Source organism: Mastigoproctus giganteus, chromosome 1 (genome assembly GCF_048544385.1).
Source record: "Mastigoproctus giganteus isolate SK-2022 chromosome 1, ASM4854438v1, whole genome shotgun sequence".
Lineage (NCBI taxonomy): Eukaryota > Metazoa > Arthropoda > Arachnida > Uropygi > Thelyphonidae > Mastigoproctus > Mastigoproctus giganteus.
Window position 1 is genome coordinate 98,571,635 of NC_143575.1, and position 22,535 is coordinate 98,594,169.

General features: G+C 36.7%; 1 protein-coding gene across 2 annotated transcripts in view; it reads left to right on the forward strand.

Moving 5' to 3' along the window:
* Positions 1-12,760, forward strand: part of LOC150091033 (cobalamin trafficking protein CblD) — a 170,308-nt gene extending 157,548 nt beyond the window's left edge. For both annotated transcript variants that reach the window (XM_090373983.1, XM_090373974.1), the window contains exon 8: positions 12,305-12,760. In XM_090373983.1, coding sequence (XP_090230109.1) covers positions 12,305-12,514 — 210 coding nt within the window. In that variant the 3' untranslated portion in view covers positions 12,515-12,760. The remainder of the gene's footprint in view (positions 1-12,304) is intronic.
* Positions 12,761-22,535: the final 9,775 nt, after the last annotated feature.

A 22,535-nucleotide genomic window follows, 5' to 3' on the forward strand; every position in this document is an offset into this window, starting at 1 on the left:
CATGGGTTTGTTAAGGGGAAGTCTTGTCTGACTAATTTGATTGGATACTATGATGTAGTTACAAAGGAACTGGATGCAAAGAATAACTTTGATATCATATATTTGGATTTTAGAAAAGCCTTTGATACTGTTGCACATGGAAGACTGCTGCACAAATTGGAGCAGTGTGGCATTGGAGGCAAATTGCTGCTACGGATAAAGGGATGGTTGAGTGGGAGAAGACAGAGTGGTAATCAATGGACACTGCTCTTTGTGGACTAATGTTATTAGTGGAGTCGCTCAGCGTTCAGTGTTGGGTCCATTGTTGTTTTCTGTATTTATAAATGATATTGATGATGGTATATCAGGCTTAATGTCCAGGTTTGCAGACGATATTTAGGTTGGCAAGGTTGTTAATGACACTAATGACAGCACACTGCTGCAACAGGATCTATAAAAGTTGAGGAGATGGGCTGAGAGGTGGCAAATGAAGTTTAACGGTGATAAATGTAAAGTACTACATATGGGAAGCAGTAATCCCAGAGTAACGTATCAACTCAGTGATACTACACTGACAATGGTAGAGAATGAAAAGGACCTGGGGGGTAATTGTGCAGGCAGATATGAAGTTTTCTGAGCAGTGCAGACGGTCTGCAAGGGTAGCTCATGGTGTCTTGTCAATGATATACAGGAATTTGTCTAGTAGGGATAAGGAGGTGATTATCCCCTTGTATAAGGCAATGGTCAAGCCACACCTTGAGTACTGTATACAGGTCTGGAGGCCTCATTTCAAGAAGGATGTAGAGCTGCTGGAACGAGTACAGAGAAAGGCAACAAGATTAATGAATGGAACAAATGGTTGCTCTTACGAAAAAAGGTTTAAGTTTTGCAAATTACAGTGTCTGGAGACTAGGCACCTGCAAGGTGATCTGATCGAGGTGTATAAAGCCTTGAATGGTTTGCGCATGCTCAATGCGGATGTGATTCTTCCTCTTGCTCAGAATCGCCTGAGAGGGCATAAATTCAAATTGAGAAAAGACGGTTGTAAGATAGATGTGCGGAAGTTTGCCATTAGCCAGCGGGTGGTTGATTGGTGGAACAAACTTCCATCTGTTGTAGAAGTTGATAGCTTAAATAGATTCAAGGCAGAACTTGACAAACATTTGGAGCAAGTGGATTTTTTTTAGAGCGAGTGGAAATAAGGGTTTTTTTTTTTTTTTTTTTTCTGCTGATGCTATATAAGCTTGCTTTCTTGCATCATGTGCCTTTGCTAATGTGCATATGCCAACACCATTAGTGGAGATGCTTAACTAACTTAGCTAAACCTCTTACCCTTAACTAAATTTGTTAAGGGTAAATCATACTGAACTAACTTTGTAGGCTTATTTTGACACAGTTACTCATGAGCTGGATTTAGGGATTAATTTCGACATAGTTTATTTGGATTTTAGCAAAGCGCTTGACTCAGTCCCTCAGAGGTTGCTGTATAAGCTTGAACCAATCCCTCAAGGATTGACAGTGGTAGAGTTCTTGGAGTGGTGGAGTTCAATGTCATTTATGAAAATGAGAAACAACCACTGTTGTTTCTCATTTTCATAAATGACATCGACAAAGGGATAAAAGGCATGATGTCAAAATTTGCAGTGACATAATTGGAAGAGTCATTAATTATCAATGCTAAGTAGCACTCCTTCAGGATGACTTGAACGGACTTCAAAGATGGTCAGACAAGTGGCAGCTATGTTTTAATGCTTCTAAATGCAAGGTCCTGCACTTGGCAAATAGCAACCCACCAATAAATTATACACTTGGTGAGTGTTGAATTAAAAAAAACAGTGGTGGAGGAAAGGGATCTGGGAGTTACAGTACCAGCAAATATGAAGTTTCTGAACAGTGTAAACAAGCAGCTAGGAAAGCCCATGGTGCCCTATCAATGTTTTATTGAACACTATTCTGTAGAGATCATCAGCCATTTTCAATTCACTGCAGGATGAAGGCCTCTCCAGCAACTTTCCACTTCCTTCTGTTTTGTGCAATGGCCAGAGCTGGTCTGTCCATCAGGTGAACTTAGGTGGTTGCCTAGGGCCCTAAGGCCCTCCTTAATTTAAAGAATAATAATTCTTTAAATTAAGGAGGAAACGAGGACGATAAAAGTTTATTTTGTGATAATGTTCAATGTCGTATTCATGCACCGTATTATTACTATGGCTGCCGTAGCCTAGTGGTCAGGCGCGCGGGTGCATAAGTACATGTGCCTTGAGTGACCGGGGTTCAAGCCCGTGACTGCTGAATACGGTGCTGTTTCTTGTATTCTGTCTATCTTGTTAACTCCTGACTGTTTGGTCGTCCCGGAGTTTAAACAGAAAAATTTATTTATTTATTTATTATTTATTATCACATCATACAATAAATGATGCGATAACATTAGTTTCTGTATGCTATGGATAAAGGGATGGTTGAGTGTGAGAAGACAGAGAGTGGTAATCAATGGACACTCTTTGTGGACTAATGTTATTAGTGGAGTCCCTCAGGGTTGAGTGTTGGATCCATTGTTGTTTTTGTATTTATTAATGATATTGATGATGGTATATCCGGCTTAATGTCCAAGTTTGCAGATGATACGAATGTCGGCAGGGTTGTTAATGACACTAATGACAGTATGCTGCTGCTGCAACAGGATCTAGAATAGTTGAGCAGGTGGGCTTGTGAGTGGCAACTGAAGTTTAACATTGACAATTGTAAAGTACTGCATAGGGGAAGCAGTAACTCCAGAGTAACATATCAACTGTGTGGTGGTACTACACTGACAGTGGTAGAAAGTGAAAAGGACCTGTAGGTAATTGTGCGGGCAGATGTGAAGTTTTCTGAGCAGTGCAGACGGTCTGCAAGAGTAGCTCATGGTGTCTTATCAATGATATACAGGAATTTTTCTAGCACAGATAAGGAGGTGATTATCCCCTTGTATAAGGCAGTGGTCAGACCACACCTTGAGTACTGTATACAGGTCTGGAGTCCTCATTTTAAGAAGGATGTAGATCTGTTGGAATGAGTACAGAGAAGGGCAACAAGATTAGTAAATGGAACAAAGGCTTGCTCATACGAAGAAAGGCTTAAGTTTTGCAAATTACATACAGTGTCTGGAGACTAGGCACCTGCGAGGTGATCTGATTGAGGTGTATAAAGCCTTGAATGGTTTGAGCATGCTCAATGCTAGTGGGATTCTTCGTCTTGCTCAGAATAATCGCCTGAGAGGGCATAAATTCAAATTGAGGAAAGACAGTTATAAGATAGATTTGCTGTTGTTGTTGTTATTTGAACCATTTTGTTGGCAATTTTTGTCAATCCACAGATGCATTGCATGTTGTTGTTATTTTGGTTTTTAGGAGCATTAGCAACTAAGGCCATATTGCTCTGGGTATATGCGGTGGTCATTCCCTGACCTTTCTGCATCCTCCGTATTTGGTGGTCATGGGCTCGAATCCCAGTCTGATCAAGAAGCATGTGCTATGCACTGCTGCTCCTGCCCACCTGGCTACGGAGGCGGCCAGCAGACTATCTAGACTATCTAGGAGCCGGCCTATGAACATCGTTTTACAGCTGTACACTTGAAATGTAAGATTGGATCTTGCCATGATGTCCATCATAACCTCAAAAGACATGGATTCCACCACTTCAAGCCTCCACTAACCAAAGTGGTAGTAATACACCGGATGATGAGTCATATACAATATAGCAGTGTTTCTCAATCTTTTTACTCTCGTGGCACATTTTCCAAAGAAGAAAAATTTCTCGGCACACCTACGTAGTCATAGAAGAAGAAATTTCTAAATTTCGCGGCACACTTGGAAAATTTTGCGGCACACCCTTTGAGAAACACTGCCATATAGTATTGTGGTCACCTCCAGTATGCTAGGTGCTGTATTTCAGGACTTGCACATGAGGATTATACCCAGGTTGCTAACAGTCCCATGATCTTGAAGGTGCAAGCAAAGGATATGGTTATCACAGACTGACCAGACTTTGACAAAATTAGGTACGCTTGACTTGAGTGTCATCAAATATCAGTTCTATCAGCGTTTTTATACTCTCAGGTATCCCGGCTTTGGCATATCTGAGAGAATGTCTGTGACAGACTCGGGGACCAATATATATCTTATAACTTTTCCAATTTCACATTTCCAATAATTTTATCTTATAACTTCATTAAAAATTACCTTGTACGGTTCAGTGGATGATTTTCCACTGTGCTTTATATCAGCAATGGAACCTGTTATGATCAGTTTTTGATAGCAAGCTTTAATCATCTTAGGATTCACTATTGTAATCCATAATTAAATTTGCTACAGTCTCTGAACAGCTGTTACTGAACTCCCCCCACCTCAACAGACTTCATGTCTGATTCCAATATTTGTTCTATCAACACTGATACTCAGTCAACCAGTGATTACTTACCTAAAACAAAACTGTAATACAAAATATTAAGGGGGGGTTCAGGTTGAAAGCACATTCACAGCAGCATTTTAAAAGTGGGTAGTGACATTCAAATCACCCTGTACATACGATTCTTAACACCAAAGTGACCAACTCAAACAAAAAACATGAAGAAATTAATAAATAAATTATTTATTCAGTAAGAATTTTGTGAATTTTTAATTGAGATGCCATGGCAAAGGATTACCTTGGATAGCAATTAGTTACTTCAGAATGAACAGAATGGCCTTTTTTTTGCTATTTCACTTTCACAATTGAAAAAACAAAAAAAAAAGTTAAATTGAGCCACTCACAACTACCAACAGGAAGGTTAATTCTTCATGAAAGCCGAACACCTTGAAATATTAACTAAAATTATTCTGCATTCTACTATTATTGAACAAAGAATACAAGCAGAGCATTTAAAGAATGTTATATAAGTTTGTTATTATATGCTTGTATATAAGGCGCCTCCATAGCCAGGTGGGCAGGAGCAGCAGTGTGTAGCACACGCTTCTTGATTTGACCAGGGTTCGAGCCCGTCACCACCAAATATGGAGGATGTGGAAAGGTCAGGGAATGACCACAGCATATTCTCGGAGCAATATGGCCTTAGTTGCTAATGCTCCTAAAAACCAAATAACAACAACAACAGCAAACTATAGAGTTCGAAAGTGAAGTATCTGCATGGAAATATGATATAAATGTTTTAATGCCTTGAAAGGATTGAGCAAGGTTAACACTCGTTGGATATGTTACTCTTCTTGGAAATATTTGTTCTTACCAAGATGGCAGAAACATGGGATATGAGGGTAGTTCAAAGTTAATTTGGATTTTTTTTTTTTTTTTTCAAGGTACTGTTCCTCTTCACCAGTGGTTCTCAAAGTGGGTGCCGCAACGTCAAATTTAGCATTGGCTTACAGCATGGCCATCGCTACAAAAGGTCATTGATTTTCATGCAACTGTGTAAATTAGAAGTCGTCATGAAATAATTTCTGACTGCATTGCAGTGTTTATGTACATACACCTACATATGCGGAACAGCCGAGCTGTCCGTCACGTACACTGTATTTGAAACAGCACAATGCCGCTGCGAACGCTCATAGTGCTTAGCGGATCTTAGCCCTAAAATTAATAAAATTTCAATATAATTTTGTATTGTTTTCTTTTTTTTCTTTTTTTAATTTTGAATTATTTTAGTTTCTGGATATAAATTAGAAAATGTACTTATTGTTCTAAAAACATTAAAATAAGTATGAAAAAACAATCGAATATTACTTCTTTAATTTAGATTTTTTCATACAATTTATTATTCTTAGAGATAGAAATTGTGCATAAAATGTGGTATGAGGCCAATTTTTAAATAAAAAAAATTGTTTTAAAATCTTGTACCAAAAGCCAAATGTTTTTTTTCATGCATTTTTCAAAAAAAAATTCCCTCATTGCCCTTCCACACAACTTGCAAAATATTCTGACAGCGCCCATGCACCTGGTGCTGGGAATTTTTCATAATGGATTTAGGGTGTCTTCACATTAAAAAGTTTGAGCAGTGGTTCTCAAACTTTTTAGGGTGTCTTCACATTAAAAAGTTTGAGAACCACTGCTCTACACTAATACATTCTTGCCATCATTGTGGTGAGACAGTGATACCAGTAGCATAGAAAATAGCAGGCTGAATACTGCACTTGGACACATCATCTGTCTTGTGTTTCTACTCTCCCAGGTGCTTCTTTGCTGGCCCAAACAAACTTTCTTAAATTCTTATTGAATGTAAGAAAGTTTGCCTTTAATCAAAGAGTAATCAGCTATTGAAGCCAGTTAATATTTGGTCTTACAGAGTTGAAGAGCTTATATACATTGTGAGTCATATAGTACTTTATATTTTTGAAGTTGAGTTTGTTAAATATTTTATTTATAATGCTAAGTGTTATTGCTGTTGTTAGAGGAACTCATAAAATTTGTTAGAAGGATGCAATGATTATATAAAGAGGAAAGAATTCTAATGATGATAATGTGACTCTTATCCATAGAGAATACAAAACATTTTGTCTCTTCCCACTATTTAAAACCAATGATCTACAAAACAACTAAGGGAGCTGAGAGTACTATAGGTATTTTGGACCCTCCTACAAGTGGTAAACTACATTTAGTCAGGGCTATAGAAAATGCTTGGTGAATTGAATATAGAAATAGAAAACAGTCCTAAAAAGTCAACATACAAAGTTATCATCTAAACTTATTAGTGTCACAGATTTCTGTTAAAAAACTAGATATGAAGTTTATATTCTAAATTATGCCAAGTTCTGTGATGGTCTTGACAGAAGAATGGAATTTTCTCAGATTTTTATCCAAAAGATTAACAAGAATGAAAAGTTCCCAAATGAAATCATTTAGACTGATGAGGCAATTTTGAAACCAAACAGCAATGCTAACTTCTGTAATTTTGTTCAGTGGTTACATGATAATTCGTATGTACAAATTGAAACCCAGTTAAATACTCCTGGAGTGGTTGTTGTGGGGGGACAGAATCTGTTTTGGACTAGTTGACTTTAGGGCACTGTTATTTCAGAGAACTATCTTGCAGTGTTATGGGAATATAAGTTACATACTTGGAACTACCGGAAAAAGCTATTTTATGTAGGATGTTGCCTGGCAATTTTTTCACTGTAAGAGAATTTCTTAATGAAAAATTTGCTAATAAAAGAGAGATTACCACAGACCCATTATGAATGGCCTCAAAGCTCTCATTTAATCCCTGCAAATTTTTGTGTGGGGCTATTTAAAAGAAAAGTATACAGCTGTAAACCTAGATCTTTAGACATTCTGAAAACTTTCATTACTGATGAATTCATGGTAATGACATATGTATGTCATCAAATGCATATAAAAAATACTTTATGTACAAGGGTTGTTTGATAAGTTTATAGTCTAGTTTATGATCCCGATTTTGTAGTCACTTTCATCCTAAAGGGTGGGGGAGGTTAGAAATTAGATGGGGCTATATCTGGTGAGTATTGTGGGTGAGGAAGAAATTCATGGCCAACCTGACAAATTGCAGCCATAGCAGCCAAAGCACGAACAGCTGCATTCTCCTGGTGAAACAAAATAGCTTTAATTGGTTTTCCTGGCCTCTTTGCCTTGAATTACATATTGTAATTTAGGTAACATAGTACTGCGCATTTATTCTAAAATAATATAAGGAAGATAATGTACCATTATTATTTCTTTTGAATTGAGGGTATATGCCATGATCCTGCTGCTGTTGACTTGGTTTTCTCTGGAGGTGGCAGTGAAGCTGTTTTATCCATAGTTACATAAATGGCCAGAAAGTTTTCAGGGCCTGTTTAAATAACAAGCAGAAAGTTGCTCTGAAGCCTTGAATCAAAGACATTTCTAATTGGGTGTCAAAAGGCAGGATACCTATCAAGTAGAAACCTTTGTCATACCCAGTTCATTTGACAGAATTTTTTGCATCCATTCTGCATTGATGCCTGTAGCTGTCTAACAGTAACTTGTTGATCATTCAACACCATGTCATGAACTTTGTTTTCTGGAGTGGTTGCTAATGGATGCTGCAATGTTTAAATTCTGCCACCCGATTTTTGATGGCTGCTTATGAATATTCTTGTTTGATAACCTCTTTTGTAAAGATATTTTATTATGGCTCAATGTTAAATTTTTTTACATTTATACAAGCCCAAACTTCAGTGACCTGAATAAACCTAAATGACCTAAATTAAAAAAAAAAAAAAAAGTTAAGTTATGAACTATAACTTTGCATGTATTAGAAAGTTCAAATTATTAAAAAAGAAGTATATTTACTAAAGATTAATTTTTTTTTCCCTATAAGAGGCTAGAAACTTATCAAACAATCCTTGCATTTAGGCACAAAGGCATCAATTTGAAAATCATCCTCATCTGTCATAGGTCCGCTATTCCATGGGTCGACATATGAAGCCTCGCCACCGTACCCTGTCAGCGCACTTCTGATTTAGTGCTAAATCAGCACTAAATTGTTTATACTACAGATTTTGCTTTTTTCTTTTGCAAGTAAGTCTTGGCCTTCCACCCCTAATTACTTCCACAGTAAAAAAAAAACAATCACGTGTGTACCCTGTATGCACGAAAGATGTTCTATGTGTAAACATCATTGATGACACCTACAAAATTTCGAACAGACAGAACCGAAATTGTGAATGATGTAATTTGTGCTCACGTCCACTACTTATTCTACTGAATCAATATTAGTGATAAATAGGATACACATGCCCACTGCTTACTTTACCAAATCAACATTTGGAAGAGATTAGGCTAATAGCCTAATTACCCATTTGATTATAGCCATTTGTTAAATAGTATGATTGCAACAATACAAGTGTTTGTATTGTTACAATCATACTATCATGTTACTCTGTCATGCTTTGTCACAAATTACACACGCAGCACTAAAAGATCTGCAAGAAACAACAGTATCCAATACACTATTGAAATTGTGACTTGGCTCAGGATCTCAACAAGTACAAGCACGAAATGGTAGCATTAGCAAAGGCACATGATGCAAGAAAGCAAACTTATATAGCATCAGCCAAAAAACAAACACACACACACACACACACACACACCCTTCTTTTTTTACCCATCCACTTGCTCCAATTGTTTGTCTAGTTCTGCCTTGAATCTATTAAAGCTATCAACTTCTACAGTGACAGATGGAAGTTTGTTCCAGCAATCAACTACCTGCTGACTAAAGGCAAACTTCCGCACAACTGTCTTTCCTCAATTTGAATTTATGCCCGCTCAGATTATTCTGAGCAGGAGAAGGAATCCCATCAGCATTGAGCATGCTCAAATCTAGTCTCTAGACACTGTAATTTTCAAAACTTAAGCCTTTCTTCGTAAGAGCAACCCTTTGTTCCATTCACTAGTCTTGTTGCCCTTCTCTGTACTTGTTCCAACAACTCTACATCCTTCTTAAAATGAGGCCTCCAGACCTGTATACAGTACTCAAGGTGTGTGCTTGACCATTGCCTTATACAAGGGGATAATCACCTCCTTATCCCTGCTAGAAAATATCCTGTATATCGTTGACAAGACACCATGAGCTACTCTTGCAGACTGTCTGCACTGCTCAGAAAACTTCATATATGCCTGCACAGTTACCCCAGGTCCTTTTCACTCTCTACCACTGTCAGCATAGTACCAATCAGTTGATATGTTACTCTGGGGTTACTGCTTTTCATATGCAGTACTTTACATTTGTCAATGTTAAACTTCAGTTGCCACCTCTCAGCCAACCTGCTCAACTTTTCTAGATCCTGTTGCAGCAGTGTACTGTCATTAGTATCATTAATAACCCTGCCAACCTTCGTATCATCGGCAAACTTGGACATTAAGCCTGATATACCATCATCAATATCATTAATAAATACAGAAAACAACAATGAACCCAACCCCTGGGGGACTACACTATAATAACATTAGTCCACGAAGAGCAGTGGCCATTGATTACCACTCTCTGTCTACTCCCACTCAACCATCCCTTTATCAATAGCAGCAATTTGCCTCCAATGCCACACTGCTCCAATTTGTGCAGCAGTCTTCGATGTGCAACAGTATCAAAAGCCTTTCTAAGATCCAAATATATATCAAAATTATTCTTTGCATCCAGTTCCTTTGTGACTACATCATACTATCCAATCAAATTGGTCAGACAAGACTTCCCCTTAACAAACCCATGCTGTGTCCGAGCTATAACTGAAGTCTTGTCTATACAGGTGGTAGATGACTTTCATCAACCAGTGAAATAGCACCACTTTGCTTATTTGGAGGCTTGAAGTGGTGAAACCCATGTTTAGTCTCTAGAGCAAAGTTTCTGGTATCCCCCTCCCCCCATACTTCTCCTTCAACCCATGCATGGTACTAAGTACTATAGGTTTTGATACCTTTCGTGTTTGGGGTTTTCATGGAGAAAAAAAAAAAAAAAAAGATGATCCTGCAATGCTTCTTTAACCAGTGCCTCCATTAATTTCCTCGGAACAGAAGTTAAACTAACAGGTCTGTAATTACATGTCTCCCTTTGATCCTCCTTTGTGGATTGGGGTCACATTTGCACATCTCCAGTCTATAGGTACCTCCCCTGGGTCTAAGGAAGCTCTCATAATTATACCTAACGATTTGCTTTCTTCCTTTGCTGCCTCCTTTAATATAACTGGATAGATTCCATCCACCCTAGGTGTCTTTCTTTTCTTCACCAATTTCTCCTCCACTTTACTCTCAGTTATTACAAGATTATCTAGCTTACTGCCAGAATTTAATACACCTCTGGCATTCCCCTCCCTGAATAACTCCTCATGTGTGAATGTAGATGCAAAATATTAATTTAGTTTAGTTTGTCTGAGCAGGATCATCAACAGTTGAACCATCGATATCAAGTGGACCAATCTGATCCCTTCCTTCTAGAGTTTACATAAGTAAAGAACTTTGCTGTTTTTCTTTGCATCCTTTGCCAAAGATTTCTTGTAATCTGCCTTTGCCTGCCTAACCTCCTTTATGACTTGGTTACGTCACAAAGCTGCACATTCCATTTCGCTACGAGAAAAAAGAGATACTGTCAGAGATGAAATATGTCGAGATCTGTGACGACAATGAAGAACTCATTCTAGATCGTAAATTGTATGAATTGGACTTCGACATTTGCAAAGTGTTTGAAATATGTAAGGTGATGTGTCAAGAAAATGATGAAACTGATCCTGACAAAGCATGCAGTAATGACCTGCATAGCCTTGTAACGTGACTGCGAGAATAGGACCCCTTTCAAAACTTTTACAGTCATCCAAACAGCAAGATGAATAAGGATCTAAAGCTCGCCATGCTCAACTGACTCAGCACAATTGCAAATAAACGTGAAAAATTGATGACCAACGAGGACTTCTGCAACTAAATGAGAATGGCCAATGAGAAGCAAAAGATTCTACTCATACATGTAATTTAGAGTCTGTTATCTCTCAATCTTGAACTGATTCAACTATTCTTGACCAGCCCAGCTGTTTACAGAAAAATGTTTGATTCTCCTCTTGATGGAAATATACAACTGCTTCAGTAATACAGACGGGTACTGTAACACCTACATTACATGTGCTTCAACTGGCAAGGCTAAATATAATGTAATATAATGATCTTGGATGTGCTCAAAGCTGGCATAAACCAGCTCTGAGCACATCTCAGATCACTGCCCTCAAGTTATTCATTTCTCTGGTTACCAAAAGGTTTCTGCCACGGGTGGCAAGGGTTAGGCCAAAGCTACCTAAGTGGTATGCCCTGAGTCATAAATGTTATTCCGCAACCAGCTGGTTTATGCCAGCTCTGAGCACATCCTTGATCACCCCCATGATTCATTGCACAATTTCCTCTCCCGACTCCATTTTTCTTTGTTATGAAACGGAAATGATGTCATACAACATCATTTCTGTGTTCCAAAATCATGAAATTGATTTTACTATTGTCTGAAATTTAGTAGGTGCCACCAAAGATGTTTACACATCAATAAATAAATAAAAATAAGTAGATTGCATCACCATTATAAATACATTGTAAACATTTTTTCTCCTTGAGGTATTTGGTTCACATTTTTGAGCAGTGACTATTGATATTCCCCCCCCCCAACTCCTGAAATGTTCATTAGGACCTGACCAATAAAATTTTTATTAATTAGAACCAGTGATGGTCACTGACAGGTTAGTCACAAAATTTGTAGAAATTTTCTTGATTCCATTTTAAAAAAAATATGCATAATATATATATATGAAATTTAGGCAATAAAATTTAACTACCGTAATTCTTAAATTTTATCTTTCAGTATCTTGGACCATACACCAATGCTATTCTACTGGAAACAGATGAAAGATATCGCTACTTTGGGTTTAGTATTGAGGATCTTGGTTGTTGCAAGGTTATATCACATCACTTGTGGGGAACTCGGACATTTGTAGGATGTTTGTTTACCAATGCTTCTGTGAATAGTTCAGAAGTAGAGAATATATTGCATAAGCATAATTCAGTCTCCTAGTTTAATTTTACATACTTGCACATTTTAAATTTTCCTTCCCAGAAGTATTTGTTGTTAGGAGAGTTTTCACATTATGAAAGTGATAAATAAATGCTAATTTGTGGCAACGCATTTGGTCAATCTGAAAAGAAAGTTGACTTCATTCAGCACAGTTGATACGAAGTTACTGGATAAAACTTCTCTGGTTACAGATTACATTTGTCAGTTGTATATGTTTTCTGTGAAAAAATAAAGTTTTTAATGTCAGTTTTGGAGTTAATTTAATACAAAACAGAAAACAGACTAGGGTGTTTGTGGCCTTAAATGCAAATAAAGTAATAGTTATGTGACACTTACTGGTGCTGTATATGTACGTGGGAAGCTCTGATTTTGTAACTGAGATATACCTTGTCGCCTGTTTAATACATTAAGTATTACTTAATAGCATGAGTGCTTCCACTAGAGTCACTCACTGATTAAGATTGAGTTGTAACATAAAGCAGTATGTTAGTTAGTCTAAAATGCAGTACCACCAAATACGGAGGATGCAGAAATGTCAGGGAATGACCACCGCATATCCCGGAGCAATATGGCCTTAGTTGATAATGCTCCTAAAAAAAAACAAATAACAATAATAATAAAATACAGTACCATACCTAGAAACTTTTCTGATTCTTCCAGATTGATGGTGCCATTTAGGTGACTCTGCTCATGTTTTTTGGATTCTGAACATTTTAAGTTTGCTTAAAAATATTTTGCTATATATACAGCGCAAGTTAAAACTAGCATCTTAACTTTAAGTTTGTAAATGTATTCATTATAGTTAATGTGTCAGCACGACAGCAGTAAAAATAGAGATGTTTGAATTTTCATGGTCATTTGTTATTGATTACTGAAGTAGATATGAATAGGTTTGCTGTTATTTTTGAATGGAAGAAACACATTATGATGCAAATTAAGTGGAAATTTCACAAAAGCTTTAGCAAAAATTCACTAAGTAAATGTCTGCCAAAAAACAGTATGGAGTGTTGTGCAAATGACTGCATCTAAAACCAAATAAGTTGTAGGTGGCCCAAGCCTTTATGGCTAATGACAAGGTTAGATGAGAAATTCTGTGTGGACATTAGCATTAGTAGAGATATATGATGCAAGAAAGCAAGTTTATATAGCATCAGCCAAAAAAAAAACAAAAAAAAAATTCTTCCTTTTTCACTCATCCGTTCACTCATTCACTCTAGAAGTTTGTCTAATTTGGCCTTGAATTTATTTAAGCTGTCAGCTTCCACAACGACAGATGGAAGTTTGTTCCAGCAATCAACCACCTGCTAAAGGCAAATTTCCGTACATCTATTCTACAACTGTCTTTTCTGAATTTGAATTTGTCGCCTCAGCTGTGGAATCTGAGCAAGAGAATCTCGTCAGCATTGAGCTTACTCAAACCATTCAAGGCCTTATACACTTAAATCAGATAACCTTGCAGGTGCCTAGTCTCCAGACACTGCAATTTGCAGAACTTAAGCTTTTCTTCATAACAGCAACCCTTTTATTCCCCCTCACCAATCTCATTGCCCTTCTCTGTATTCATTCCAGCAGCTCTACATCCTTCCTAAAATGAGGCCTCCAGACTACCCTTATATAAGGCTGTGGCCTGACCACTGCCTTATATAAGGGGATAATCATCTTATCCCTGCTAGCAAAATTCCTATGTATCATTGATCCCATGAGCTACTCCTGCAGCCTTTATGCACTGCTCAGAAAACTCCATATCTGACTGCACAATTAACCCCAGGTCTTTTTCATTCTCTACCACCCTGAGTGTAGTACCACACAGTTGGTATGTTTCTCTGGGATTACTACTAGCCATATGCAGTACTTTGCATTTATCAATATTAAACTTAAGTTTCCACCTCTCAGCCCATCTGCTGAACATTTCTAGATCCTGTTGCAGTAGCACACCCTCCTTACTGTCATTAACAATAACAACAGTAAGGAGGCTTCCTTATTCCTCAGAGCAAAGTGGGGGCACTTTGCTCTGAGTTATTACAAAATCATATAACTCCCTGTTAGAGTTTGATAAGCTTCTGGCCTCCATTTCCTTACAGAATTCTTCATGTGTGAATATAGATGCAAAATACTCACTGTTTTTCAGCTACCTGATTGTTGAATTATCAACAATCGAACCATCGATATCAAGTGGTCCAATCTGATTCATCCCCTTCCTTCTAGAGTTTACATACGTAAAGAAGTTTTTACTGTTTTTCTTTGCATCTTTGCCAACTGAGCTGGCAGAAGATGAATTACTTAAACATTACAAGCAAGGTGAAAACCACACACACACTGTTGAGAATGTGATGAAAACCCCCCAGATGGTTTTAGAGCACATTTGAGACCTGAAAGGTGTATGCCTCATTCTTTTTTTTTTCTTTTCTTTTTTTTTTTCACAGAATGATCATCGGACTTGTGGTATGTTATGTGCTGCAGCAGATAAATTACATATTGTCATAAAATATGATAAACTGTATTTTAAAGTTTTTTGTTTTGTTTGTTACATATATACTTACTGGCCAAAAATTAAGAAACCTGTATTCAATATCTAGTAGGCTACCTTAGCTCCAGATTTGATCATTCTTCCATCAAGGTATTTTTCACTTACTCTTATTGTGGGTGTTAGAGAACTGCGAAGCTGAACTGCTCTTCCAACGTAATCCAGACATTCTTAACTGGATTCAGATCTGGAGAATTTGGCAGCCAAGGTAGATGTTTGAAATCTTGGGAATGTTGCTTGAACAATTCAGACAATTTTTTTCATGGTAGGTAGTTGCACATAATCTTGAAAGAATTCATCACAATCTAGATAAAAATGAAGCATTGCAGGATGAAGTTGGTCTGATATAACAAAGATATTCATAGGAGGTAATAACATTACCTTCAGTATGAGCAGACCCAGTCCACGCCAACAGAACATGCCCCATGCCATGATATACCACCTTCAGCCACTTGAGTGATAGATGTGAGACAGGCTGTATGCTTGGCTTTGTAAGGTTTATCCATTTTCCTACTCTTTCACAGTCCAGTCTTAGTGTTGGTGGCACTACTCCAGTTGAATTTTTATTTTTTATAGAAAGAAGTGGCTTTCAAATAGGCAAATATGTCAAAATCTGGGACTACCAAATTCCATATTTTTTAACTCCTACCACATAGTTTGGTTGGAAATGGGTTTTTCTTTGCCTAAACTGAATTTTTCAGTCATTTGCTGAACACCTGAACCTTCTATTCTGACACACAATTTGCTTTAAATCCCTTCAGTCTTGTCCTTGGAGTACTGACTTTATGCCTCATTTCTTCCTTTTAGAGCTGGATCTTGCTTTTGTCTTCTGCACATTGTATACTGTTGAGATGCTTGCTTACCTCCTGTCTACTCCATGATTGGATAAACTAATAAGGCCCAAGGAAATGTACAGTATTTATCTGATATCAAGGGACTTATGATCATACCATGTGACAACTTACAATATGCATACTGTATGTTTAGTTACCTGTTGATGCCATTCGCAAAAGGTCACATTTTTGGCCAGTTATTGTATGTTTGTATATATATGTTTTTTTTTTTTTTTTTTTATTCTTGATTTTTAATTTTTCTCAGTTACTTGATATCCACTTTAGTTGATCACCTCACTGGCACATGCCAAGAATATTCTATTTGTGTAGTAGGAGTTAGGCCATAGTGTGAGATTTAAACTCAGGGACTTATGAATGATAGAATCATGTGGTGATTCTATGAGTTTAAATTGTAATAAATAAGTATTTTGAAGGTTTTAATCACTTTTTGGGCATATATCTTTTGTATTTAGCTAAGGATATAACTAATTTAGCATTGTGATCGTTATGGTATGCCGTAACTTGATAACGTATATCTCGAATTGATAGCTAAGGTATAATGTAAAACTATATAGCGGAATACATATTACTGCATTAGCATTGTATAATATAGTAAAATAATCAAACATGTATAATATAGTAAAATAATCAAAAAAAAAAAATGAAAATTAACCTTATTAATTTTCATTGTTAATTAATTAATTAAATCATATTTAAACAGAAATCATGCCCCAGGCTAGAGCAGCAAATCAACATGCACAAAGTAGCGGGAGTGCTGTGATTCAGGGGAGAACTGAAGGGGGTGATTCTCCGACACATCACAGCCTAAATAAATGTGCAACTTGTGAAATGTTTGCAGACCTTTCTGGGACAGGACATTGTTGCCAAGGGGGATGTCTTTCTGTGTGCTCGATGTAAGCAGTGTGAAGAAGTTAGGCACTAATTCAGCATTGTTATGGGCCTTTATGAGAGCTGGAAGGACAGATGCCCTCGAAGGACTTAAATTGGGGGACCCATCAAGCTCTTAGCTGCCCACATCAATGCCAGAGCTTGCACTTGATCATCAGGCAACACAGTGGCAACCTTCAGGGCAGAATGCGCTGGTCCCACAAGAGCTAGATGGCAGAATTTGCTAACCTGCCATCACGGAGATGGGAAATATATTGTGCAAAAAAGGATAGGTGAAATAGGACTAGGGTTTGTCTGCCAGGGGTAAAAGTTAATGATGCAAGAAAGCACAAAGGGTGATATTGTTCGTTGGCACACTAATGACATTAAGAGTAGGAGATCTGTGGACTTACTTAACAAGTACAGGTCAATGTTAGAAAAAAGTTGCAAGTTATGGTTAAATTTGAAAGTGTCTGCAATTCTGCCCAGACATTATAGGAGGGAGTATATGATGAGAACCTTGTCAATCAATTCGTCCCTGGAGAGATTGTGCAAGGCTCATGGGGTAGAATTTTTCTCAGCATGGTCTGTGCTTGTTAACAGGAGAGATTGTTTCTACAGGGATGGAATACATTTAAATAGAAAGGGAGCAAGAATATTTGCTGATACTATCAGGGCAGTGTTAAGTGGGTTGGAAAACTGCTAGCTTGGGAGGATTCACAGATTAATAGATTAACAGTAGCCTTCTTACAGTAACAGATTCTTGCACTGCTTCTATTGGACTGTTTGAACAAGTAAATACATTTGTTGCTTATGTGTGTTTCTGGAGACTAGATCACCTCACCTCTGAAGTGATCTAATTGAGGTGTATAAGGCCTTGAATGGATTGAGGAAAGGCAATTTTAGAATAGATGTGTGGGAATTTGCCTTTAGCCAGCGGGTGGTTGATAGTTGGAACAAACTTCCATCTGTTGTAGTGGAGTTCAGCAACTTAAGTTCAAGGCAGAATTAGACAAATATTTGGAGTGAATGGATGGGTGAAATGGGAAGGGTGTTTTTTTTTTTTTTTTTGGCTGATGCTATATAAGCTTGCTTTCTTGCATCATATGCTCATACTAATGCTAAATTGAAATAAGGTTTTCTAATTCTGAAAAGTTTTATCTTTTATTTAAATTCAAGTATGGTCATTAGGCTTTTGCTATGCCAGCACAAAAAAAAAGTGTTTCACTTCTTCATAGGTATCAATCCAGCTGAGCTTTGAAATTCTCACACTTTTTAACTTAACTAATTCCAGTAATTAACTCACTGGCTAAAGGAATTAGCACAGTGGACCCAAGTGTTGAACTTACTTCCCTTTCAAATAACAGGAACTGTTGATTTGGTCATGGGTAGAGGCCGAGGGACCACCTTGTATGGATAAGCTGTACATAGTATTGGCTAATGCAAAAATCTTTACATCTCCTGAAGTTGACTATAGTGTGCACTATGCCACATTATTTGAATCAATTACTACAGTGCACTCCCTTTGATGAAATTTGTAGTAGCTAATCTTATTTTGTGCACGTTTTCTTAAAACATATGCATTAAATAACACATTTAAACCAACCTTCTTTTAACAACATACACAACACAAAACAAACTACAGTGGATTCCGGTTATTTGGGCACCGGTTAATCGGGGCAGCCATTTATTTGGGACAAATCTTAAAGAACAGAACCCAACTGAGAAAATAGCCAAGGTTTACTTCACTTAATTGGAACAACATGCCGTTTAATCAGAGCAGGAGACTGCACTACTCAAGATTACCCTAAGATTATCTCCGACCATACCACTTGGTTCTGTCGGATTTCTAGAGGTTACAACCATAAAACAATTAGCAGTCCCCTGTTCATTGGGCTTTTCCGTTAGTGCTTCAATCATATAAAAAATTAATTTTTAGAATCTGCTCTTCATTTCTATTTTTTAAGCTTTGTAACTTGTTACTCCATTCTCACTTGCGCATATCGTGTTACAATTTGTGTGTGCCGTGTTCTTTATTGATTGCTTATCTTTTTTACTGTTTTAAATTTTAACCCCCACCCACAAATGTCAGTGAACAGAAATGTCAACTAGTTAGTATGTACATATTACAGTATGCAAGGGCATATTCGGGGGTGGGCAGAAGGGGCATGCCCCTCCTTAACCCTATTTTTTTTTTTTTTTTAAATACCTCCTGCTCTCTAAAAAAACCTCACTGGTCGTCACGCCCCCTCCCCCTTATGATACCTGGATACACCAATGGTACATATTAATTAAGCTATGCACATGAGTAAATTTATTTTTATTTTGCTAACCTGTGGAAAATATTCTTCCGATTTTCACGTATCATTTAATCTTTTAATTGGTAACATAATAAGTGTAAATTTGTACTTAATACAGTATATCTTTACTTTTATAGCCTGCAGATAATATTCCTCCTATTTTCCCTAATTAGAATTGCTGTTTAATAGAATTAAACTTCAATTCACAAATGTGATCACAATGACTAGTACTTACTACATATCATATAGTGAACGGTACTTTACTATGGTGAATCCATCGTAACATGATTTTGTCGTTCAGAAAATTAATCATAAAGCTGTATTTTTAACTATTTATGTGAAACTTCGCATAATTGGGGCAGCCACTTAATCGGGCCAAAATGCACTAGTCCCAATGTGTCCCAAATAACCGGAATTGACTGTACTTGATTATCACTAACAATGATGGTGTGTTGCCTCTGCCTCTCATTAATACTATTTGCAAAAAAAAACAAGCATTAAAATTAAAATAATAAAAATTGCTTCTTTATTACAAAACTATGTAAACTCCTGTGAAAATATATGATGAAGATATATTTTTTTCGCTAAATATGAGCACATGGTCGCTAATTATGCTAAATGCAAACAGAATTAGTCACTTAATTTTGACTTTTAAATGCATATCATTAAATGTAGTAATACCACAAATGGAAAGAAAAAAAAAAAAATCTAAAAAAAAGCTAAACTTAATAGAAAACCAGAAGACACGAAATAATCATAGGAGTTTGCAGGTGTGGTAATACTAATTGAAACAAATTTCAAAATGTGTGTGCATATATATACAGTATATAATGCACTGTTTAGGAGCCCACACATGAAAAAATTTACATATTGTTCAAGAGGTTAATTTCAACTATTCACAAACACAAAAATGTATTGCTGGAAATGCACGATTCAATGAATAATTTGTAGAGCATTAAGTGGTGAAGAATGCGTTGAATGAAAATAATACTATTCCCTAACAAAATGAATTTAAAAAAAAATTCTCTCTTTTTTACTATAGGATAGTATCTGACACCCAATTCATTTGAAGAAAGAAATACAGAACGAAACCTGTAGATTTCAAAAAAAAAAATAAAATAAAATAATAAAATAAAGTTGAAAAGTTGATATCATGTACAGTTTTTGATGCATATTAGTAATATTACTAATACAGGGTCATTGAAAAAGGTGTCCTGTCTGGGATTTCATGATAAAATAAAGCAAATACAAGGGAAATCACAGACACCTTTTTTGATGACCCTGTATATTATTACACCACCCACTCTTGTGGGTAGCACAGTTGGTATAACAACCATTCTCTCCACAGTGGGCAGAAAAGACTTGAGTTCAAATCCTGTCAATGACAAGAAGAATTTTAATGGGTTTTTTTCATGTGGCTGAGTTAGTTGGTCTCAGGCAAATATAGCATGGGCTTCTCTCCTAGAAACTGGTTTTTTGTTTAGCACACAGAACACAGTTTAATTTGCCTAAAACCATACAACAACCAACCAACTACACCCCGTGGAAACTTTCAAATCCCCATAATGGAAATCTGGTAAAAACATTTAGCAGATCTGTGTAATTTTTCTTCGTTATTCACTGCCTTTTTTGTGTGGTATAGTGTTTATAAATACTGTATACAAATTAAAATATTAGTTACATGTAATTTTATAGTATAAGGCTCAAAAATCTGCTGGCCATGGATGAGAAACACTATTGAGAAGTAGAGTTTTAACTTTGCATGTAACAAAATATAAAAATTAATAAACAATTTCTTCTCTGACTTTAATGGCAGAGAAGGATGATCCACAGGATGAATATAAATTAGTGTATAACAGTTAATCTTGTGGTTAGGGATGCTAAGCCAGATAATGAGATGGCCTTAACTAGAGGTTGCAAAGAATAGTATCAATAAATTCTTTTATCATAGAAGTAAAGGAAAAGGAATCAACCATATTGGTCCACTTGATATCTGTGGTAACAGTATTCATCATGATCTGGTTGCTGATGAGCTGAATATTCTGCTCATTCCTATTTACATGTGAAGGTGCCAATGTGCCATAAAACACTAATCAACCAACTTAGGTGTGAAGAAGCTTTTAAACTTTGACAGTAGTGGTTTGGCTGATATTTATTGGGAGTCTTTATTTTATGATAACCAAGAAGGAAAAAGAAGTGAAGTTATTAAAATTAAAAGCAAATACTTATGGAATTTATCCAGTTATATCATTGGAGTAAACAGAAAATCAACTATTACAATGAGTGAATTGCTAAAGGTATACAAATGTCTCATTCACAAAGGTAGCTCAAGGATAGGGTGAACAACTACAGACTTGTAAATTTGATTTTTATGTCGGGGAAGATTATGGAGACCTTAGTTAAGGATGTAATGTTGACTGGAGTAAGAAGGGAGGAATGGAATTATAAAGGGATTGCAGCATGGCTTTAGGAGGAAGACATGTTTGATTAAACTATTTAGCTACTATGCAGATGTCACTGAAGAACTGGGTATAGAAAATAAATCTGACATAATTTCCTTAGATTTCAGTAACATTTTTGATCAAGTGCCACATTAATGGCTTGTATAAATTGGGGCTATGCAACATTAGGGGTACTGATTACTATGAAGAAAGGAATAGTTTAATAGGAGACCATACTTTTAAATGGCTACAGCCCTTCATGGAGTAATATGAATGGGGTCCCACAAAGTTTGGTGCTGAGTCCGCTTAGTTTCTAATATTAATGATATTGAAGGGGGTGATTTAAAGTTCAATGTCTTAAAAGGTGGGCAGGTTGGTTAATGAATCAGTATACTACTTCAAGATTTGGATACATTTTTTGGGTGAGTTCAGACATAAGAGATGAAGTTTTTCATCTGGGTAGCAGTAATACTGGAGTAGCATACCACTTGGGTAGCAACGAACTCAAGACAATAATGCAACGGTCTTGAGAGTAACTATACAATCATGAAATTCTCTCATCATTGTAAGCAGTCTGCCAGGAGTTCATGGGGTTTTGTCAATTATATATAGGAACTTAACTGGTAGACACAAAAAAAGGTGATTTTTCTATTATATAATGGCGTGGTTAAGTCACATCTTGAATAGCATTTAGCATTAGTTGAGGCATATGATACAAGAAAGCAAGCTTATACAACGGCCAGAAAAAAAAAAAAAAAAACCTTCCCATTTCACCCATCGGGTCACTCCAAATGATTATATAGCTCACCCTCAAATTTATTTAAGCTATCAACTTCTACAACAGATGGAAGTCTGTTCCAGCAATCAACTACCCTCTGGCTAAAGGAAAACTTCTGCACATCTATTCTACAAGTCTTTCCTCAATTTGAATTTATGCCCCCAGCTGAGTAATCGGAGCAAGAGGAAGATTTCCATCAGAATTGAGCCTGCTCAATCCATTCAGGGCCTCATACACCTAATCAGATCACCTTGTTG